The sequence below is a fragment of the Culex pipiens genome, chromosome 3 (genome assembly GCF_016801865.2).
Source record: "Culex pipiens pallens isolate TS chromosome 3, TS_CPP_V2, whole genome shotgun sequence".
Classification (NCBI taxonomy): domain Eukaryota; kingdom Metazoa; phylum Arthropoda; class Insecta; order Diptera; family Culicidae; genus Culex; species Culex pipiens.
The window spans coordinates 42,054,038-42,079,156 of NC_068939.1; the positions used below are offsets into that span (position 1 = coordinate 42,054,038).

The 25,119-nt window shown below is 36.2% G+C and overlaps 1 protein-coding gene across 4 annotated transcripts in view; it reads right to left on the reverse strand.

Moving 5' to 3' along the window:
- Positions 1 to 25,119, reverse strand: part of LOC120412380 (protein vein) — a 102,373-nt gene that overhangs the window by 21,578 nt on the left and 55,676 nt on the right. For all 4 annotated transcript variants that reach the window (XR_005604808.2, XM_039572805.2, XM_039572807.2 and 1 more), the window contains exon 3: positions 4,207 to 4,375. Coding sequence is in view for 3 of the 4 variants with exons in the window: in XM_039572805.2 (XP_039428739.1) it covers positions 4,207 to 4,375 (169 nt within the window). In the remaining variant the exon portion in view is untranslated. The remainder of the gene's footprint in view (positions 1 to 4,206; positions 4,376 to 25,119) is intronic.

The window sequence follows — 25,119 nt, forward strand, 5'->3', positions numbered from 1 at the left end:
ATATTTATTACATTATTTATAATTTAAGAGGAAAAAGTGAATGAAATGAAGATAATGACAGCACGAATCATTCTCAAGTGCCAGATTTCTGCCAGATTTGGTGTAATGCTCAATTTCGTTGAATTAAGTTTGGTAGACCCAAAATAGGTACTAGGCCCAAAATAGAGACAAATACAAATAGATAAATAAAAAAATCGTGAAAAGTCAAAAAGTTACTCATAAAAAAAAATAATAATAATAATATGAATCAGTTGATAATCGTTTTTTTTCTCATTATATTTTTTAACCTAAGATGTATGAAGAATTAGGTAGGTGAGATATTTCATTTAAAAATTTATGCTACTCAAAATGTTTTTTTTTTAACAATCGTTTCATGATATTTTTAAATAACTCGGTGTTCGCGCCGCAACTCGGTCGGCGGTGGAATTATGACGGCGGAATTTAGTGGACTGTAAACACTGTGTTTAGGGGGCGATTCCACAGAAGAAAAACTACACACTTTCACTAAAACTAAACTACTGACTATTTATTGAAGTAAAAAGTGGTAGGGAACGTCCGAACTGTACGCGTTCCACGAGACGAGTGTGAAAAGTTTTGACAGCGCGCGCTTTTCCTGCTTCCCTGACTGAAAAGTCCGTCGGACGTCCGTCGTTTGTCGTCCGTGCAATTGTACGACGTCGCACGACAATGTCGTGCGACTTTCGCGCGAATGTCATACGTTTTTGCACCAAAATGTCGTATTTGTCGTGCGATCGATGATCGAAATTGTACGACATTGTCGTACGACATTCGACCGACGTCGCACGGTTTTGTTATAAATAAAAAAGTCGTGCTATTGTCGTGTGCTGTCAATTCGGATTTTTAGGTTATGTTGCAGTTGAAAAAACTGTTGTTTTGTTTTGATTTTTTTTATTCAAGCTGTCAAAAATTTACAAAAATATTCACTTGTTCACCTAATTTCACTTTCGGATTAATGATTCTTCTCCAACTTGGCTTCCTTCGGGATTTGCCTTGACCGCAGCTTCAAAACCCGGATGCGACGCCAATCTCCGACGGATTGATGTTTACCGGAGTACGAGACAACGTGGGTTTGTGGAGTACGAGTCCGAGACAACGTGGCTGCTTCCGTGGGTTCTACGACACGTTTCCGACAGGATCAGATTGGAATATGTTTGTTGCCTGAAAAAATATATCATCAGTCAACAGGCAATAATTTATAAATTAAATGCTGATTTCAATAACAATAATAATAAAATTTAAAGACAATAAAATTTCAAATATGTATTTTTGAACTGTAAAAGAAAAACTAAATTTATAAATTCTCGCTTACTTTAACAAAAGGTCCTATGTACATAGGAAACCCATGGCGCATTGGTTGTTTTGGGAAAGTAATCTAGAAATATCAAAATCTAAACATTTAAAAACAATTATAAATGAAGACATCTAAAAATAATAATTTAAAAACGTATAAAACTCTAATTATTGCAAGTAGTTTTATAATCTGAAAATATTATTATTATTTGAAAATTGTACCAAATTTGAGAATGCTAAAATAAATTGATTATCAAACGTTTACAAATTTCCAACAAATTTCAGCATTTTTGTATGACCCAATCTCATCAAAAAAATCATCATCATCATCTCATCATCAAATTCATAAATTTTAAAATTATAAAATTCTAAAACTCTAAAATTCTTAAATTCTTAAATTATAAAATTATAAAATTATAGAATTATAAAATTATAAAATTATAAAATTATAAAATTATAAAATTATAAAATTATTAAATTATTAAATTATTAAATTATAAAATTTTAAAATTATAAAATTATAAAATTAAAAAATTATAAAATTATGAAATTATAAAATTATAAAATTATAAAATTATAAAATTATAAAATTATAAAATTATAAAATTATAAAATTATAAAATTATAAAATTATAAAATTATAAAATTATAAAATTATAAAATTATAAAATTATAAAATTATAAAATTATAAAATTATAAAATTATAAAATTATAAAATTATAAAATTATAAAATTATAAAATTATAAAATTATAAAATTATAAAATTATAAAATTATAAAATTATAAAATTATAAAATTATAAAATTATAAAAATATAAAATTATAAAATTATAAAATTATAAAATTATAACATTCAAAAATTATAAAATTATAAAATTATAAAATTCTGAAATTCTGAAATTCTGAAATTCTTAAATTCTAAAATTCTAAAATTCTAAAATTCTTTTAATTGACCATTTTTTTTAAGTTTTGCATTGTAAAATTCTTTGAAAATTTTCAAAAAGCATAGATTGTAGATTGTTTCCAATTTAAAATTTTAAAATTTAAGAATTTTAGTTAATTTTTGTTTATTTTGTATAATTTTTGTGATTAGTTTTTTTCATTTTTCAAATTTTTTAATTTTTAAGAATTTGTATTTCTTTTAAATTTAAAAATATATTTTTTTTTGAATTTTAGCATTTTCAGAATTTACAATTTGGAAATTTTAGAACTTATAATGTTTAGAATTTTGGAATTCAAAATTCCAACTCGTGCGACTAACGTTTTTGGAATTTAAGAACTTTATAATGTCAGATTTTTAGTATTTATCAATTGAAGAATTTTAGTATTTAAGAATTAGGGAATTTCAGTATTTAAATTTTTGTCAATTTCAAAATTTTCATATTTTTTTTTCATATATATTTTTTTAAATATTTGAAGACTTTGAGAATTTTAAGAATTAATAAATTCAAGAAATTTGAGAATGTTAACAATTTGTACAATATCAAGAAATTAAATAAATTTAGAATTTTCAAATTCTTACATTCTTAAGTTCTGGAATGCTAGAATTTTAAATAAGAAAGAAAAACTTTATAATTTAATTTTACAATTATCAAAACAAATCAGCGTTGAAGTTTTTTTTAAACTTTAGTACTTTAGATTTTTTTTTATTTTTCAGTTTGGAATTATTGGACTGAAAAGTTAAGAATTTGCGATGTTCCATTCATCCTATTTTTAATTTCGATCGTCCAATCGCACTTCCAGCACACCTCCTCCATCGTTTCTAAAACATGACTCACCAACCGCTTCCTCGTTCACAAACTGGTTCCTTCCCGTCCTGTCTTCCGGAATGGCCTGCCGAGTAAACCATATTTCCTGTCCTCCTCCTCCTCTCCTTCCTATACCGCCACGAAGACCGAAATCTGGAATACAAGACACTTTGATTCGGTCGCTCGCCCACTCCGGCAGAAACAGTAGTTCAACCTAGAACACAACTTACCTTTAAACTGTCCAAAATCCTCCCAAAGCCTAAAACCAACAACAACTCTAGGTTCGGCTCGGTTGCAATCAAGTCCGAACAAGATCAACTGAAAAGAACTGTCAAACTGTTTGCGTCGACGATAATCGACGTCGAATTGGAGGTTAATCGATGGAAAAAAAAAAAACAATGTCGGGCAGGTCGAGTGTTTGTCGTACGTTTGTCGTCCTTTCGACCAATCGATATCGAAACGGTAAAATCAAAACCGTGCGACAACTCGTACGACGTGCGACATTTTTCAAACAGGGTTGCCGTTGCGCGCTTCTTCTCTTTCTCTCTCTTTCGGCGCTGTCAGGTTGGCAGCGATGCGTCGGCTACACGCTGCGCGTCGATTGCGCGAAGTCGGGTAGAAAACAAACACGTTCGGGACCGAACACTCGGCAAATCAGGAAATAAAACTTCTTATTGAAAGTATTGAAATCATGCAAGCATTTAATTGGCATGATTTCAATACATTCAATACGAAATTTTAATTACTGATTTGCCGAGTTATTTAAAAATATCATGAAACACTTTGTTGCAAAAAACCATTTAAAATAGCATATATTTGTATTTATTTTTCATTTGAATGTTGTAATTGAACACGTTTACGAATCTGCTATTTTTTGGTCTTAGATTTTTCATTTACTTAATTGAATTTAAATATAATATTAGTCAGTCGTAATTTATTATAGTACAACCCAAATTGAAAGAGCTGGAAAATTAAATCAACATTCTGATCTTTGACATCGATTTGAATTAAATATTGTACTCATATTGTATTTTTTTTTATTTATCCAACGGTAAACTAATGGAAACGCATGGTGTCTCCAATCTAGCTAGACTATGAATCACAACCCAAAACCCACAGAAAAAAAACACTAAATTTCTACTCACTTGAGGTGTACTTGAGCGTATTTCGTCACGTTCCGGTTGATGGACCGTTTGTCCTTGAACCACGTCACTTTCGGCGGCGGCTGCCCCCGCACCTTGCACACCAGACGCACCCGTTTGCCCTCCTGCCGCGTCACGTTCGACGTGATGGAATAGATCTCCGGGCGTTTACCTATTGAACAGAACAACAAAAAAAAAGGTTTAAGTTAAAAAACTTCCCAAAGTCACACACCCCTGTTTAATCCAGAGCCGATTTCGTCAGGTCTCGAAATTTGAGTCTCCAAAGTCTCGGGAAAAATTGGCCAGTTATTATACGCCGCCGCGATGATGGCGTATTGCTCCATTTACTCTGGTGCGGAACGGGGTTTCCACGCAGACTTGCTCAACTTTTGATGTGTTCTTAGCCAGCCAAAGAGTGTGTGTGTGTGTGTGCGCAAGATGAAATAAAATTAGATGAGGTTTTTGAACTTGGTCGATTTCGTAAACAGACGGAAGATGTGCGAAAAAAATAAATATACTATATATGTGCGAATTTAACGTCGTCTGAAAAAGGGGAGTGGTTGGTTGTGGGCTGGGGAAGAGGGAACCAGAGGGGGGTCTAAGGAAGGAAGGATGGGTGGAAAATTTGGTAGGAGTAGACATCTTAACCTGAGAGTCAGACGTATCTATCAATCTAGCTGGGAAGTGCTTTTTATTACCTACACTGTTTCTCAGCTCGATTAATGGTAGAGGAGACTGGAAACGATGGTGGACTCAATTTAATAGAACTTTTTCCATAAAAATGTTTATGAAATAAAGACATAATATTTCTAATTTTCTGAGCAACGAAAATACTGCTAACAGTGTAAACTTTCTAGTTGAATAAATTTTCTAGCGTCCAATTTCCCGTCCCGGGAAAAAAAATCCCGGGATTTCCCGAAAAATAATATTCCCGTTTACCGGGAAATTTGTAAATTCCCGAAAATCAAGCGGAAGTATACATTTTCCTAACTTTTGGACCCAATTTTTTGAAAATTTACAAAACATAATAATGGGATTACCAAACTTAATTTTATTCATTTTAATCCACTGTGCATATTGAACTAATAAGAAAAAATCAGGTTCATTACAGGTGTATTTCAGATAATATTTATTTTAAAACTGGGTAACAATGATAGGATTTCATTCAGTTTTTATTTTCTTTCCAACTGGTAAGGTTTGTCCACACAAGGTCCATGCACTATTGTCGGATAAAAATGAAAATTGTATTTAGCATTTTGGCTTGACGTTGTACAAAGTATTTGTTGTTAAAATCAGATTACTAAGATTGCTGATAAGTTTTTAAGAAGAAAAAAAAAATCAATGTGTAAATTTACTTAACTTTTAAATTTTAGGTGAAATTGATAAAAAGTCAAAATTTTGCCTAAAAATTGTTGAAATGAGTTTTGTTTATAAAATTACGGTCTAGTACAAGCTATTTGCCATGAAAATCATAATTTCTGCATGATTTTATTTTTTACTTTATGAGTCAACGTTATTCTTAAACATATTCCGTTGAAAAGGTAACAGAGACAAATTTAGAAGCATTTTTATGGTTGAGAAGCATGGATTTTACTCACTGATTCAAAATTTGATTTAACAAATAATACTTCTCAACAAAAAAAAAATCAATTGATTTTTTTTTTATTTGGCAGGTGTTGAAAGACAGCACATTAAATTAGAAAATTTCAATATTTTTATAAAGTTGTATGATTTTTAAAAGCAGTCAAGTCATTAATTGACCCCCACACTCATTTGAACATTAAAGTTGATGTTCTATACAATTTTGTTACAAAATATCAATCAGAAGCAGGATACGATCAATTTTCGATAAATTTCAAATTTCCCGGGAATTCCCTAGATTTCCCGGGAAATTTGTTAAAAATTTCCCGTTTCCCGGGAATTTTATAACCCCGGGAACTTGGACGCTCTAAATTTAACCCTAGAAATTGTTATTTTGCATCCTATAACAGTATAACAGTGGCAGTGCGTGGCCGAATGGTTACGCTGTCCGCTTTGTAAGCGGATGATCTGGGTTCGTTTCCCATCTGCTCCAACCTTTCATCGGATGAGGAAGTAAAATGTCGGTCCCGGCCTTGGTTGTTAGGCCGTTAAGTCATTCCAGGTGTAGGAGTCGTCTCCATGCCATAAGTACAAACAACACACCAAACCAAGCCTACTCCGGTGGAATCGCTGGTGGCGGTTGGACTCGCAATCCAAAGGTCGTCAGTTCAAACACTGGGGTGGAAGGTTCCTTGGAGTAGAAAGAGGTTTGGGTGCTCTCCCCATTCGAGCCTTCGGACTCCTAGGTTCGAGCAGAAACTTGCAATAGAGACCAAAAAAGACCCGGGGGTCGTTAATGTGGATGGTTTGATTTTTGATTTTGAACAGTATCTCAAAAAGCATTGGATAACTCTATTTGTTTTAATGCTTTAGTATTTCATTGTCAAGATTTGGACATTTTTAGTGGTCAACTTGGGCCACATTTAATATCGTTATCTCTTCTTTTTTCAAGTCGATTGCTGATCCCAAACTAGTTGATTATGTATTTTCCAAGAAAATGGTATTAAGATTCAAAGAAGAAATCCATATTATGGAAGAGAATGCAGAAGAAGAAGAAGAAGAAGAAGAAGAAGTAGATAGTAAAGCAACCAAAAATGTCTTCAAATACCTCGACAAAAAAGCAAGATTTATACATGTCACCGGTGACAAAAAAATCTGAATAAATTGTAAAATGTTCATCTTCGGAAAAACATGCAAAACATCTGAAACATATTTTCATAAATTCATTGATATTTTGTATTTTTTTAAGAGTATTAGGTACACATAAATCATTTAATTTAATGATACATTTTGTTTCAAAATTTTAATAATCAACTTTGAAATTTGAAATTTAGCCTCTTTTATTTTTTTGCCTCGTCCCTCTTCTTCCACCTTGAACTTTAAATAAGATTTGTACTAGCTCAAACATGATATTATGCAATCCAAGATGGCGGCCAATATGGCGGTGGTGGAAAATTACAAATATTAAAAACGTCTTCGGATTTAAGAAGTGGAGTTCTTAATCTTAATCTTAAGAAAAAGTTTATGTTTATTTTCTCGCGTTCAGGAGATCATTTTGAGCAACTGTTGTTTCAATGTTGTTCTTCGAAAAACTTCACTTCTCTTTGTTGATGTTTCATTTTTTTTTAAAATAATAATTTAGTAATAATAAATATTTAAAAAAAACGCGCCAAAAGTTGACACCATAAAAAATCCATGTTTTCAAAACATTGGAAAAATCACACGAAACCAGCCAAAACAACAAAACAAAATAATTCTCCTTTTCAACTCTTTTTAACATTCAAAATTGTTTTTTTTCAATTCAGTTTTATTGGTGAATAATCAAGATACAATAAGTTCTTTTTAAATACATAACAGAGTTTTGAAGTTCCTTTCAGCTGTGTGTTACATCATAATTCATTTTGAAACAATTATCGCTTGTAACTAAAGGGTCACCAAGATCAAGAAAAATTAAGAAGAAGCTTACTAAAATTGCAAAGGGCAAAGGGTTTAAAATGTATTTTTGGCAAATTTTTGTATGGAAGCCCGTCTATAAGAGGAGTTGAGTCATAGAGGGTTAATTAGTTTTGCCAAGGTTACATGATTTCTAAATTATCAGCAGTTTCGTTTGGAAAAAGCATAAACCGAAAAAAAGTTGTTTTTCTTGCGAAAATTGATGAAAATGAACATTTTTGGAACTTGAGAAAAAATACGAGTCTAATCATTTTGGCCAAGGCACCCAAGAAATAATTTGAGCCCGATTGGAGAACTTTTTTTTCGGTTTTTGCTCTTTTCAAATGTAATTGCTGATTTGTAATATTAGCAATATATCTGCCATGGAAATCTTATCAAATCCACCTAGTTGAGAAAAGCTTTAAACGGGTTGCAAAAAAGTAAATAACAAGAGAAATGAAAAGTGCACCCAAAAAATACAAGAAAAATAAAAAAAAACAAATGCATAAACAAAATCACATCAAGAAAAAAATCGATAGAAAACATAGACGGTGAAACTATCCACATCCTCCCCTATACGGATAGCGCGCGTGTTCACATAACTCTTCACCGTATAAAACCCCGATGACACTAATCATCGCCAACATCATTATCAACACCATTTAGAGGAGGTGTGGGTAGGGCAGGGGTGGTAGTGGTGGGGGATAAAATCTATGCTCTTCAAACTTTGTGCGAAAAACACCACCACCACCATGTGGCAGTCATTTATGGATGTGTTCGTACGTGTGTGTCTATTTGTATTGGTTTTCCTAAGCAAAATAAATACAGCTACAGTGTATTTTCATCTGTGCAAGTTTGTTGCAAAATTTTAAGATCTATATATGCGAAACGGTTGACAACTTTGTAGTCGATTGCCATGTTAGTGAAGGCCAAATTTGATTGATTTATTACTGATCTTGATTTTAGCAGTTTACGTTGCACAAGGTGACAAATATTCCCTTTTTGGGAAAGTAATTAGATGGGATTTACATTATTTTGTTTTTGTTGAAATTTTGTAAGAAAAACTCGTTTTATATCTGCAATTCATTCATGGTTTAGCTCTGTGGCACAGATCACTAGATCTCGAAATCGCAACGGGAAAGTCTACCACACCAACGTAAAAGAACACAGTTTTTCTTCGTCGTTTTCCATCACCGTCCGCTGATCGTGACGCGTCGGTGGCGGTTGCGTGAGCAGGATGACACTACGCGCGATTGTTGCGTCTCGTGGCGCAAGGTCCTTGTACGACATACGAGTCTCACGAGAAAGTTAAATATAAATAATCCCACAAAAACACGAAACACAACACTCTCGCTAGACAGGTCGGTTTCTTCGTGCAAAATTTTGCGCTTTGTTGGCTTTTATTTAGTTTCTAATTCGTTTGATGCTTTGAAAGAAATTGATTCGTTTAATTTCATTTTAGGAAATTCCGATTTGATAAATGTTTTGTCCAAGACTAGATTAGATTAGATTTAACAAAAACAGTTACACAATAACTTAAGAAATCTTTTGTTTTGTCTTTGTTGAGTTTTGTCTGAATATAATGTTATTTAAAACAATGCATCAAATTTGATTTCATTAGTTAAATTCATGGTGTATTCAATTATATTTTTGCTATTTATTCCTTGAACTGCTTTTATGCAACTTGATATCATATTTTCAAAATATTTGATCGTGTTTTAGAGTGGAAGAGCTAATCAACTGCCGAAACGATTTATTATTTATGAATTCCATATTAACTACATCGGGCACCATATCTACTCCAAAGTAATAAAATTCACACTTCCAGGAAAGTAAAGTGGCACAAATGCTCACACATGCCTAGTGGTAAGTGATACGAAATTTGAATACTAATCACATTCTGTTTGTAGTTATTTTTAAACCTGTTCCATAAAAATTGCTTCACGTTTGTTCCTCAAAATAGATTCATATTATTTATTGCTATTAATTTTAACGATCGCTGGTACCTCCAGCATGATTCGGCAAATCGACCAGGCAGATAAAAATCTTCCCGGTTCTGGTACCTCAAATCCGACTTTTGGGCACACACAGCTTCAGCAGATTTCCCGCGAGAAAATCTCCACCCCCTCCCTCCCCCGCACCAAGCAAAAGTCGACTGATCTGCTTACATTAACGTCTAATTACTGTCTGTCTGCCTGTCTGGCTGGGTGCCCGACCCAAGAGAGATAGTCAGTGGGAGAGAGAGAGGGAAAGATGTACCCGTCGGATGAAGACGTTAATGATAATTACGATTTTTCTTCCCGCGAAAAGGTACACAAACTTTTTAATTTTGCTCCTCGTCATGCACTTGGACTCACGCTTGCTCTTTGGCCGAGGCCAAAATTGCAAGGAAAAAACCCTCTAAAAGATGCCAGCCAAGTAAACACATTTTTCGCTTTGCAAACTTGACGGGTTGTGCAAAAATGTTGCAAAACGATAAAATTATGCTAAAAAGCTTTGGCAAAATTTAATCTCGGCCCGGCACCGTGTCAGTCGGTTGAGATAGTTTGACGACGAGAGCAAACGAACAAAAAAGAAGGCCACCAGGCCGTTAATAATGAAATTTAAAGGAAACAGCGCAGGAATGAGGATAATATACACAGAAAAAAAAATGATGGTAATATTCATCAGGAAATGGTGACAGATTTTGTGGCTAAAAAAATGATGAATTTTACCCCAGAAAATGATGAATTTTCATCAGTTTTTGATGAATATTCATCAGGTTCACATTTTTACACATTTTTTATGTAATATTACTCAAAAAAAGAGGTAATATTCAACCTACCAAATTTTCAACATTCCAAAATTCAACTTTTTTTTTCTGTGTATCACGGTAGATAATTTTACTGAAGCTTGGGAAATTAAACTGTTGTATACCTCCCCCGTAGAATGAATGCATCATTGCACAGTAAAAAAATATATCAAAATTTTTTTTTTAATATTAAAAAATCATTTAAATAATTTACTTTTTTTACTATGACTATAAAGTGCTATGCATTGGCTATGATTTAAATAAGAGTCCTCATTCAATCATTATATTTGCCTATTTGGTGCTATGCTATTTTTTTTCAGTTACTTATCCGATTTTTTAAGCTTTCAAGTCGCAACAAAGAGTGTCAAAACCGAACACATAGAAATAATTTTTGCTGTAAAATTTTACATTTTTTTTCGATAAAAACCATTCACGGAGTATTTTTCCGAGAACCGAGTAATTTTATCATCATTTTTTTTTTCTTTGTATTCTGGGGGGAATACGCAACAATTATTTTATGAGATCTTATTTATTGAATTTTTGATATGGCTAAAAATTTGTAAATGTTTTCCTTGTGCCCAACAAACCTGACTTGTATCATTGGTTCGTACATTGATACATTCGAAAGGAGCTTTTTGATCAAAACAATGTAAAAAAAAAGTTTGAAGGTTGAAAATGTGATGGTGGAATATTACCTCTTTTTCGATATAGTGGTGGACCGAGCCACGTAGCCTAGTGGTAACGCTCCCGCCTAGTAAGCGGCAGATCGGGGTTCAAATCCCGGCTCGGACCAACACAACTGGTGATCGTTTCCCTTCTGGAATCGATTGCTTAGTAAAGGGAAGGTAGTGTTTCGTCACAAACTGGACCTTATCACAACACCTTAGGGAGGCAACCTATGGAATGTTAACATTAACCTTAACATGTTAACATTGAGTTGAGAATGAAATTGCCACTGAATCCGCTTTGTAAATGCCGGCCTCGATACTCTTCAAGGGTGTTCCTCTCAGGAACTGGGAAAGATTTACTTTTTTTACTTTCGATATAATTTTACCTAGCATGACGTGGAATGTTTAAAATTTCAACTAAAAAGTAGCGTAGTAGAGTAAACTTACACATTTTAAGAGGTTATATCATACACTTTTTCTGACACAGAATCTGCACCATTCCCACTAGTAAGGGGGTAATTGTTGCAAAAAGAGGATTTTTTCAGCACGAGTCGTACATTTATCCAACGAGGTTCACCGAGTTGGATAAATACGAAGAGTGCTGAAAAAATCAAGTTTTGCAACGAGTTCCATACAACATTCTTTGCAATTCCGAAAACACTCATTGAGTGAAATTTTAAGTCAAATTTGCATGTATTTTATCAATAAATAAAAAAAAATTGGAAAGGTGTTACTTTTCGGAACAAGTGCTTTTCAGTGCTGAAAAGTAGAACTTTTCAGCATTTATTTTGAAAAGTGTTGCTATTCTATTCTGTTATTTTTGGGACAGAAAAGTAGGCTATTTCGTCGTTCAAGAATGACAGGAAAAGTAAGTAGTTTCACGACGGAATTGCAAAAAAAAGCATTTATTGGTATTGTTAGTGTTGATTTATACAGTTTTTGCCATAATATTCATTATTCTATAGGTAGATGAGTCCAAAAACATTAAAAATATTTTTAATTACATTTTATGCAAAAAGCTTATTTTGTATTTTATCGTCCCCCAGTAACCTAGACCAGGTCTTATAGACAAAAACGTCTCAAAGATTGAAATATCTTTATAAATGCCCAAGCCAGCCAACAAGTTTCTAACCAAATTTTGTAAAATAATTTGATTGTATATATTGAAAACTGGCAAATGAATTTAAATGCTACCAAAATGTTTAACGTACCATTAACATTTCCAAATATTGTTATATTTTTATCTTCAAAATAAAGAAAGCAAATAGCAGATTATTAAAAAAATATTTCTTTGATTTGGCAAAAAATATTATCTTTATGTAATCACAAGCCATTAAATTATGGGTTTTCAGCTCTGACTAGGAGAATGAATATTTAATATATTTTATTAGTTTTTGTGTCATACACTGAAAACTTAAAAAAAGTCAACTCTCGAAATCATGAATTGTGCAAGAATTGTGTTCATGAATTTGAGAACCAAGATGGAATATATTCACGTTTATAGTGCAAATCCCGAGCATGGGTAAATAACAAGGGAAATGCGTAATAATACCTTTCTCTGGTATCAATACCAAATTTTGGTATTCCTGGACCCTTTAAAATTTATCTTAAGGATTATGCAAGAGCAAAACGTGCTATCATACCAATTTAAGGTATTGTTTTGATATTGCAAAATTGCAGAATTTGAATTGTCGAACACCACATTTTGGTATTCTTTTGGTATTACAGTATTTTATCAAATTCCTCTGAAACTATGGAAAAATTTTGACCAATTTTGACAAAATAATTAATTTTGCGCTAAAATGATGTCTCAAAGCGAATGCTTACATTGAAAACCGGAAATTTCAAACTTGATTTTAAAATTTTTTGATATACCCCCTAAAGAAATGACTTGAAATTGTGGAAAATTTTCTGAGTCAGGATGGCACATTTTGGTATTATTTTGGTTTTGAAAGTTTTCATCAAATTCCTCTGAAACTATGGATTTTTTTTATAGATTTTGACGAGATAATTAATTTTTAATTCACTTGAAACCCAAAAATGTTAAAGCTGATGTTCATATTTTTTGATTTACCCACTAAGATTTTTTTTAAAACGTTGAAATTTCTCTAAGTCGGGATAACCAAATACTTTGAAAAACGAGTTAATCAACAGATTATTGAATTTTGGTGAATTTCAATCTGATTGCGCACATAAGAGCGTCTGTATGATCCTGTCGCACTTTCTTTCCCGGTAATTACAAACAACTGTTGTTACGATACAAAACGAAACTATATTTAACAGAAACTCTTTATTCGCGTTTAAACTAGATTATATTTCGCGGTAACTGAACAGAACCGAACTGTTCCGACCTGTTCTGAAGTCTGTCAGGGAATGGGACTGATCTTGGGATATTTTCCCTCAAGAAACTGAGCGATCAGGATAAGTTCACTGACCCTTTTCCATCTGTTTGTGTTCTGTTAGTACAAATATGTGTGTGTTTACATGTAACGTAGAGTGGGAAAACTAGACAACATAAACTGTGGCAAAAACTACACGAAAACAGTACAGTACAGAAGTTTCTGACTAGAATCTTAATCTTGTGTGTAAACACAATCCTTATTTTTCAATCTTGTTATTTTTCAGAATCTTCAAGAACTTCAAGCACAGGCCGTTCATCAATGACAAAAGAATTCGATGTGGTGAAGAATATCACTAACAACAACATGAAATCATCAGGTGAGTAGATTTGGCTGTTGCATATGGATCATTTCCGTTTTTTTTTACTAACTGCAACTGCTGCACTAAAAATGGTATGAAAATACCAAATTTTGGTATTACTTATGCAAATACCAGCGACCAAAATGTGCTCTTGGTTGCCCAGTAATAGACGGTAAAATACCATGAAATCAAACCAAAATCATGTATGTGAAAGACCACCGGAATACCAAAATCTGATTTTCCAAGGGCACGGGAATACCTAAAAATAAAACCATGGTTATACCAAGTTTTGGTATTCAAGCAATGTTCAAAAATATAAAAGACCTCAACTTGGTATTGAAATGGTTTTATTTTGAGGTATTATTTTACCCTTGGAATAACATGGTTTGGAATTGTTGTGCCCTTCCACATACAAGACTTTGGTATGATTTCATGGTATTTTACCATCTATTACTGGGCAACCAAGGACACATTTTGGTCTCTGTTATTTGCCCAAGAAATACCAAAATTTGGTATTCCCGTGTTATTTACCCCTGCTCGGGATGTATTCCTATTTTTCTACTCGCAGTAATGTAAACCTTAATCGACTCCCCAAAACTGATATTCAGTAAATGTAAATCTATTTAAAAAAATATGTTGATGCCCTCAATGACTGGAGTTTGATGTGTGTACACCCAGAACTGGGCATCGGCATACGAGAGGATAAAGAGCACGATTCGGTAGTAAATGGTACTGTGTGCGGACGGAGAGGATAAATCCCGAAATTACCGAGAGTACTTTACTCATGGTTCATTTTCCAAAAAAGTTCATCTATCAAAAAAAAGTACCGGTACCGAGACTCGAACCCAAGACCTATGGGCCACCATGGTTCGGTGACTAAGTGGCGGTCATTTGTCAAGATAAGCCACTCAATAGGATGAACTGTTCCAATGAACGAATGAACACGCGAGAGGACTATACTCTCGCAATATAGCACTTTCCTCACGTTTCTTTTCGTGAGGACTATCCTCTCGTTCTTTAACTTTGGGTGTAGTATAAACTAGGGGGAAAACATATATTCTATGTCAAATGGTCGATTACTGAAAAACGCATTCTATTGAAATTAAGGAATAAAAATCTTAGAAAAGGGTTAAAAAATATCTGTCAAAAGTTTTCCAAAATAATTTGTTTGTATAGTAAAGAAAATGTGAAAGTAATAAAGTGTTAACAGAATTTGTTCACAATATTCGCTTATATGAAATTTGCCTCAACAAGATATATAATAATAAAAAGAATTATCAAATTATTTGATCAATCACTTCTCTTCAGTGTATTGCAGCATATTATCCGACTTGGTTTAATTTCAGATGACAGAGCTGGCGCACACTTTTCTTGGCACTGCGACGATTCGTTGACTCTGCCCGAGTTGGGTCAGTTATTCAAAACATTGCCCGCATGAATCATTCTGTAAGTTTGCCAAAATCAGACAGTTTAAACCTTGCCAACCAAAGCAAAACAAAAAAAAAAAACCTTGGCAGTTCCGCTCAATTTCCGCTCCAGTCCTAACTAGAATACAGTTTGTGAATCAGCGAAATGTGTCAACCATTGGACGGGGCATTGAAACTGTGACAAAACTATAATTAATTTATAAAATTCGCTAATCTGACATTCGAAATCTCTCGTGTAACGGAGTTTTGGATGGGGTGGGAGATGTGAAGATTCACTTGCGCGGTCAACAATTGCGGCGTTGACCCGAAAAGAGCGTGGCGACTCAACTGGGCCCTTTCACAAATTTGTACAAAATTTGCTACACTTGTATTTCGCGGCAAATGAAATAAACTCAAATCATTCGTTTTGCTTTTTTACCCCGAAAAACGTTGCTAACCCTTAGCTACGTCGCTTTGACTTACACCAATTTAATTTCTGTTTCGTAAGTCGACTAGTCGCTAAGTTAAATTAAGTGGAAAAGCTAAAAATAACGTTTTTCAAAAAAAAAAAAACTTTGATAAGCCAAGGGACGCACCCCCCCAAAACTGCCACCTTCAGGAGTGCAAAGAAGCATAAAGGTTGCAGCCCAGCCACCACAACTGATGATGACGATGATGGTGCTACTTTTTGGCGTGTCAAAAAAGTGGTCCGCGGTGGGCGTTTTTCACAGTAAGTGCGAGTGGGTGGGAAAAACTTGGTTAAGGGAGGGGAACGGGATGGGTGCACGTGACGGTGCGCGGGGTTTGCGAAAAATGCTTCTGCTTTTTGCTCAAAAATTTGGTGCAACTAATGGTCAGAGGCCATTGTCTTCACAGTCCAGTCGGTTTCTGATTGTTTTCGGCGCAGCAGAAACGTTAACATTGCGAATAGTTTTGAATAATTGTGGTGTGCTGCCCCTCTGGATGGGGAGAGGGGGGAGTCTTTTGGAGGTGGGTCATGTCGACGGCACTGACGCGGGTTTTTTTTTCTCTCCTGGTCACAGAGAATGGTTTTGAACGAGGTGCGGTTGGTTAATTTGTATCACAATATGCGACTTTTAAGCGCCTGCAAAAATGCAAAAATGGGGCTTTATACTTTACTCACAATATTAAACATCAATCATTTAAATTCAATTCAATAAAACTAAGAAAAAAAATCACCAATAGAGTTTTAACATTTGAATGATAAAAATGTTGTTGGAATCAAGAGTCTAAGATATTTTAAACAATGTGTTATTTCTCAAATAACCTTACTGCAAAAAAAATTACGTCGAAATATCCTAAACAAATGCATTTTTAATTGTTTAAAGTTGATAAGACTTTTATCTCCATTCAAAAATTCATGTTTTTTGAAAAATGTGTACAACTTTTTTTGTAAGTGCTCAACAATACTTGATACTTTGCCGAAGGGAATTTTAGGTTAAACACTATACAGATTTTTGAAAATGTTCGTGGATTTGTTGTAAAGGCAGCAGCCAGAATTGTATGTGGAGTTAATACTGGAAATAGTCTTCTTTGGTAATAGGAAGAATGCTTTCCATGTTTCCGCTAAATTGTTTAAGCTTAATCCATCGTAAGGTGCATAGAAAAAAAATTATGGTAATATTCATCAAGGAACGGTGACAAAATTTTTGTCAAATAAATGTTTAATATTTCACTAGTAACTGATCAATTTTAATAAGTTTTCACACATTTTTTAGGTTAAATTACTCAAAAAGAGGTAATATTCAACCAACCAAATTTTCAACTTTCCTACATTCACCTTTTTTTTGCAGATGATTCACAGAAAAAAGGTGCAGGTGGTTATGTTACACATGACCAGTATGACAAAGAACTTAACAGAAAAACTTTTAAAATTAAGCAATTTTGTTGATTTATGCGTCAGATAAAATCAAAACATTATTGGATTTATATTTTCGTTTAATTTCTCTTTAAGCTCCGTATTAAAAAACCATGATATCTCTATATTTCGATGTTTGTCCCCCAATCGGAACAATCGTGAGGTAGCGGTCTCTCCAGATTGTTGCCACCTTTTTCGAAATGGCCACTATTGTAAACCATAACTTGTTACCAATATCAAAAACCATGAAATTTGATACCAATATTGCCCAAAATCGTATGGTTCGGTAAATGTCCTCCCAGGAGAACCTCCCTGAGGGCACCGGCCACTCCAGGTTGTGGCCAATACTGTCAAAATGGCCATTTGCATTACCAGTATTGAAAATCATGAATTTTAATACCCATATTGCCCAAAATCGTTTAGTTCGTTAAATGTCCACCCGGGACAACCTCCCTGAGGGCACCGGCCACTCCGGGTTGTGGCCAATACTGTCAAATTGGCAATTTTCATCACCAGTATCAAAATCCAAGAAGTTTGATACCCATGTTGTCCAGTCTCGTATGGCCTTCCATCGGAACACCCCTGAGGAATCTGGCCACTCCGGGTCTTGTGGCCTTAATATTCCGGTGGCTCTCAATTATTCTGGCTGGCCTGCCTCCGCTTGGTCTGCTCCTAACTCCGGGCTAGCTGCTTTTCGGCCAATTGCTTCTGGGCCTCCAGGCCATCTGCTTCCAGGTCCAGGTTGTTGTTCACTCCTCGGCGTCCAACGATAGAATGATTTCCCAGGGTTGACCGAGCGGGGTTATATTGGCTTAGAATGTTGACGGATGCCCCGCCCCTTTGCGCCGGTTATCCCATTCCTACGTCATTCGCTTTTTGATGCACTGGTGGGGATGGGAAGTCGTGAAGGCAGCATTTTTGCCAACGATTTTCATTCCATCGTCATCGTTCGAACCGACAACATCGTAGCAGCAGCAGCAGCAGCGGAAAAAAAAAATCAACGACTGGAGGACATCAAGAGCGAGCTCCGAGAAGAAGAAACACGCCAGCGTGTGCGTGAAATTGCTGCCAAAGCGACGTCGAAGGAGAAAAACAAGGCCTACTTGGATGGACGCTCGAGAAGATGGCCACAAGAATCAACTTCTGCTGCAATTCAACAAAATGGCGCTTTTCAGCGCCAACGAAAAATTCACGAAAGAGTTATTGTTTCAAATGATTCATGCACTGCTTTTGGTGCACTTGTAAAGCTTTTGACGCTTGGCGTTTAATTTAATTTAAATATTTCCCCCAAAATTTTCATTTTAAAAAACAAAATCGATCGAATATTAACAATTTTCGCTTGCAAGTGTCAACGGTCAATCGATCGCAGTTGGCCTTGAACAAGCAAGCGCGTGCTTTGACCCACGCAAAAAATCTTTCCGCTCTCTGATTGGCTGTTTTGTTTTGCCGTGGAGTCGTGAAGGCAGCATTTTTGCCAACGATTTTCATTCCATCGTCATCGTTCGAACCGACAACATCGTAGCAGCAGCAGCAGCAGCGGAAAAAAAAAATCAACGACTGGAGGACATCAAGAGCGAGCTCCGAGAAGAAGAAACACGCCAGCGTGTGCGTGAAATTGCTGCCAAAACGACGTCGAAGGAGAAAAACAAGGCCTACTTGGATGGACGCTCGAGAAGATGGCCACAAGAATCAACTTCTGCTGCAATTCAACAAAATGGCGCTTTTCAGCGCCAACGAAAAATTCACGAAAGAGTTATTGTTTCAAATGATTCATGCACTGCTTTTGGTGCACTTGTAAAGCTTTTGACGCTTGGCGTTTAATTTAATTTAAATATTTCCCCCAAAATTTTCATTTTAAAAAACAAAATCGATCGAATATTAACAATTTTCGCTTGCAAGTGTCAACGGTCAATCGATCGCAGTTGGCCTTGAACAAGCAAGCGCGTGCTTTGACCCACGCAAAAAATCTTTCCGCTCTCTGATTGGCTGTTTTGTTTTGCCGTGGAGTCGTGAAGGCAGCATTTTTGCCAACGATTTTCATTCCATCGTCATCGTTCGAACCGACAACATCGTAGCAGCAGCAGCAGAAGCGGAAAAAAAATCAACGACTGGAGGACATCAAGAGCGAGCTCCGAGAAGAAGAAACACGCCAGCGTGTGCGTGAAATTGCTGCCAAAACGACGTCGAAGGAGAAAAACAAGGCCTACTTGGATGAACGCTCGAGAAGATGGCCACAAGAATCAACTTCTGCTGCAATTCAACAAAATGGCGCTTTTCAGCGCCAACGAAAAATTCACGAAAGAGTTATTGTTTCAAATGATTCATGCACTGCTTTTGGTGCATTTGTAAAGCTTTTGACGCTTGGCGTTTAATTTAATTTAAATATTTCCCCCAAAATTTTCATTAAAAAAAAAATCGATCGAATATTAACAATTTTCGCTTGCAAGTGTCAACGGTCAATCGATCGCAGTTGGCCTTGAACAAGCAAGCGCGTGCTTTGACCCACGCAAAAAATCTTTCCGCTCTCTGATTGGCTGTTTTGTTTTGCCGTGGAGTCGTGAAGGCAGCATTTTTGCCAACGATTTTCATTCCATCGTCATCGTTCGAACCGACAACATCGTAGCAGCAGCAGCAGCAGCGGAAAAAAAAATCAACGACTGGAGGACATCAAGAGCGAGCTCCGAGAAGAAGAAACACGCCAGCGTGTGCGTGAAATTGCTGCCAAAACGACGTCGAAGGAGAATAACAAGGCCTACTTGGATGGACGCTCGAGAAGATGGCCACAAGAATCAACTTCTGCTGCAATTCAACAAAATGGCGCTTTTCAGCGCCAACGAAAAAATCACGAAAGAGTTATTGTTTCAAATGATTCATGCACTGCTTTTGGTGCATTTGTAAAGCTTTTGACGCTTGGCGTCTAATTTAATTTAAATATTTCCCCCAAAATTTTCATTTTAAAAAACAAAATCGAACGAATATTAACAATTTTCGCTTGCAAGTGTCAACGGTCGATCGATCGCAGTTGGCCTTGAACAAGCAAGCGCGTGCTTTGACCCACGCAAAAAATCTTTCCGCTCTCTGATTGGCTGTTTTGTTTTGCCGTGGAGTCGTGAAGGCAGCATTTTTGCCAACGATTTTCATTCCATCGTCATCGTTCGAACCGACAACATCGTAGCAGCAGCAGCAGCAGCGGAAAAAAAATCAACGACTGGAGGACATCAAGAGCGAGCTCCGAGAAGAAGAAACACGCCAGCGTGTGCGTGAAATTGCTGCCAAAACGACGTCGAAGGAGAAAAACAAGGCCTACTTGGATGGACGCTCGAGAAGATGGCCACAAGAATCAACTTCTGCTGCAATTCAACAAAATGGCGCTTTTCAGCGCCAACGAAAAATTCACGAAAGAGTTATTGTTTCAAATGATTCATGCACTGCTTTTGGTGCATTTGTAAAGCTTTTGACGCTTGGCGTTTGATTTAATTTAAATATTTCTCCCAAAATTTTCATTTTAAAAAACAAAATCGATCGAATATTAACAATTTTCGCTTGCAAGTGTCAACGGTCAATCGATCGCAGTTGGCCTTGAACAAGCAAGCGCGTGCTTTGACCCACGCAAAAAATCATTCCGCTCTCTGATTGGCTGTTTTGTTTGGCCGTGGAGTCGTGAAGGCAGCATTTTTGCCAACGATTTTCATTCCATCGTCATCGTTCGAACCGACAACATCGTAGCAGCAGCAGCAGCAGCGGAAAAAAAATCAACGACTGGAGGACATCAAGAGCGAGCTCCGAGAAGAAGAAACACGCCAGCGTGTGCGTGAAATTGCTGCCAAAACGACGTCGAAGGAGAAAAACAAGGCCTACTTGGATGAACGCTCGAGAAGATGGCCACAAGAATCAACTTCTGCTGCAATTCAACAAAATGGCGCTTTTCAGCGCCAACGAAAAATTCACGAAAGAGTTATTGTTTCAAATGATTCATGCACTGCTTTTGGTGCATTTGTAAAGCTTTTGACGCTTGGCGTTTAATTTAATTTAAATATTTCCCCCAAAATTTTCATTTTAAAAAAAATCGATCGAATATTAACAATTTTCGCTTGCAAGTGTCAACGGTCGATCGATCGCAGTTGGCCTTGAACAAGCAAGCGCGTGCTTTGACCCACGCAAAAAATCTTTCCGCTCTCTGATTGGCTGTTTTGTTTTGCCGTGGAGTCGTGAAGGCAGCATTTTTGCCAACGATTTTCATTCCATCGTCATCATCAACGATCGCAGTTGAGCCTTGAACAATTTCTCAAAATCATATGGTTCGGTAAATGTCCTCCCGGGAGAACCTCCCTGAGGGCACCGGCCACTCCAGGTTGTGGCCAATACTTCAAAATTGCCATTTGCATTACCAGTATTGAAAATCATGAATTTTGATACCCATATTGCCCTAAATCGTTTAGTTCGTTAAATGTCCACCCGTGACAACCTCCCTGGGGGCACCGGCCACTCCAGGTTGTGGCCAATACTGTCAAAATGGCCATTTTCATTACCAGTATTGAAAACCAAGAAGTTTGATACCCATATTGCCCAAAATCGTATGGTTCTGTTAATGTCCTCCCGGGAGAACCTCCCTGAGGGCACCGGCCACTCCAGGTTGTGGCCAACACTGTCAAAATGGCCATTTTCATCACCAGTATCAAAATCCAAGAAGTTTGATACCCATATTGTCCCGTCTCGTATGGCCTTCCATCGGAACACCCCTGAGGGTTCTGGCCACTCCGGGTCTTGTGGCCAGAATATTCCGGCTAGCCTGCCTCCGCTTGAGCTGCTCCTTGCTCCAGGCCAGCTGCTTTTCGGCCAATTGCTAATGGGCCTCCAGGCCATCTGCTTCCAGGTCCAGGTTGTTGTTCACTCCTCGGCGTCCAGCGATAGAATGATTTCCTTGGGCTGATCGAGCGGGGTTTATATTGGCTCGAAATGGTGACGCAACAGTGCCTTGTTGCGTCGCAGACCTCTTCCCCAGTACCAAGCGTGCAACATTTTCGTAACGCGCGACATTTTTCGTTTTTCTGGATTGACACCTCACCAGAATAGAGCCCTTAGGACAAAGTTCTTTGTCAAAAATGATGGTAATATTCATCAGGAAATGGTGACAGATTTTGTGTCAATAAAAATGATTGAATTTTGCATCAGAAATTGGTGAATATTTATAAGTATCTGATAAACATTCATCAGATTCACATTTTTAAATATTTTTGGGTAATATTCCCAAAAAAAAAGTAATATTCAACCAATCAAATTTTCAACCTTCCAAAATTAAACTTTTTTCCTGTGCTCCTCACATTAATTTAGTTTATTTTTTGTAAAATAAAACTGTCCAACCTAAACATGATCTCTACATAGCTTCATATACTCATAACTATAGATATAGTTGTCAGATCTTAAATCTTTTGGACACGGAAAATTGGAAATTTAAATTTTCTGTTTTTTTTTTTAAATAATTTTATGAGGAAAATGTCAAAAAAATACATAAATATTAACATTATATTTGTTATACTAAGATTAATACCGTAGTAACAGTTCAATAGGGCGATTCTACGAGTGTAAACAAGCAGTCTATCCCTCTCTTACTTGACGTGAACTGTCACTTGAGCAAAAGGGATAGACTGCTTGTTTACAATCGCAGATTCGCCCTATTGAACTGTTACTACGGAATACCACAAGTACAGAAAAATGCGTTTGATTTAAAAAAAATATTTATTTGCACGAAAATCACATAACAAGATGCTGTTTAATATGCTCAGATTATTATTATTAGTTTTATTAAAGACACTTTACCATTGCAATGGCATTCGTGTCGTATTTTAAAATGTACAGAATTCTAATTCGGTTTCTAAATCTGTTCTTTAAGCTTTGTAAGAGTAAGAAATCTTATAACGTTTAACTAATTGAATATATTGCTCGTGACATGGTATGAATTTTTGGCAACAAAATTATTTTTGACCAACCATAGTGCAAAAAAAAATAATTCATAAATTTGTTTGCACTTTGTCCAACATTTATTCGTTGAATATTACCTTTCTTTTTTTTCTGTGTACCTACTCTAAAATAATATAGAATTTTAAATGCAAGCGGCCAAAATAAAGAAAGAAATATTGAGAAAATACCTTTGGTAGGTAAATATGCAATAAACCACCAAAATTTTACTAAAATGGGTCGCAGAACTCGAATTTGACGTTTAAAATAAGAAAGTTAATAAAATATTAAAAACTATTTTTTGTTCGAGGCTCGATAATCCGAAGTCCCAGACAAACTTTTGGATAATCGAGGCTTCGGATAATCGAGTCTGGACTGCACTAGAATTCACAATCCAAAAAAAATCAACTGTTTCTTGTCTTTTTTGAACATTGTTTGATGATTTACGTTTGATTTGCAACTTTGCTGAATTTATCATTTATCAAAAAATGCTTGATCGAGCAGTTGAGGATAGTCCTACAAAATTAAGCACAAAAATATCGATTAAATGGATTATTATTGTGACAATATTTTTATTGCTCGTCCCATTTCTTATGTTCGACTCGTAGAAAATTACTTAGCACAAATCGTCATCACAATCACGTTTTCGCCCGAACGTCACCATTCAGGAACCGTAAGGTTTGACGTCGTCGTCGACGACGGATCTATCCGCCAACTCGCGGACTCTGACCGTTGCCACGCCGTCAGTCATTACAGGTTAGGATCATAGCCATCGTTTAAAAAATAGTCTGGCGGTCTTGAAATCAGACGTTTTGGCAGCGCCCCGGTTGAGAAAACATATGATTTTAAAGTTCGCCAGACTATTTCTACACAACGCTAAAGAGTTGAGATGATTTCCGCGAAAGTTCCGCGTGACTCTGGCACAGACTCCGGACGGCGAAAAAAAAAAGAACCGACACTCGCTAATCTTGGCGGCGGTTTCGGCCGCATGACTGTGCCGGCGCTGCCAGACGGAATTATGTTTATTTTTGTAAGAACCCTCCGGAGTTTTTGGTCCGGCGGCGTTCTGCGTACTTGAACATTACCGGGGTGGCTATTTTTAGGCGCGTGTAAATACAATTATTCATTTGCCTCATTTGCCAAGTCAGAGGGTGTATGAAATTAGCATGCCGGAAAATTGCACGTGGGATTGGAGGAAAATTATTCATCCTTTTTCAGAACTCGCTCAACGCGCGCGCTGATGCTGGTTGGGATGACCCAGTGGCATTTGAGGTCCGCGCGCGCGCGCGTAATCGTCATCAGGGGTGGACAAAAGGTTCTGCGCAACGCCTTGTAGGGCTATGCAAAGTGTATAAAATATTGAGTGACAAGTTGTAAACACTGCCTCTGCCGTGGGCCTATAAATATATGCAATTGATCTTGCCGCGATCGATCGCCGGCCACGGGCGATGCGGACCTTAACGGCAGATCCATCTATCCGTCAACGGTGCAGTACACGCTGCTACAGACTATGGTGCAGTACCTTGCAGACAGATTTGCATCAGGCTTAATAGCTTGTAGGTGGTGCCAACAGGACGATGCAATGACCTATATTGTTTTGGGTTTTTAATGTCTGCGAATTGTTTAAGAACTGCTTACCAAAGCATTTTTGTAACCAAGTTTGACAAGATTCATCGGTGATTTCAAATTCTAAAATCAGGTTTTGGGACAATGACTTGAATAATAAATCAAACAAACCGTTAAACCCCCAAATCTCAAAACCATTTCCCTTTTATGGCACGGATTCCTCTTGTATCCCACGCTCGCAACTCCCCGATACATCATGGATCATCTCACTTGCACTTTTCGCCGCCAATGCAAGCGTTGCATAGTTTATTTATTTGGCCAACCAAAACAACAACAATAACAACAAACAGAACGCACCATCACACAAAAAATGTGCTACCTTAAGCGTCTGTGCTAAACCGCCCAAACAATGCAATAAATATAAATACCAGTAGCCAG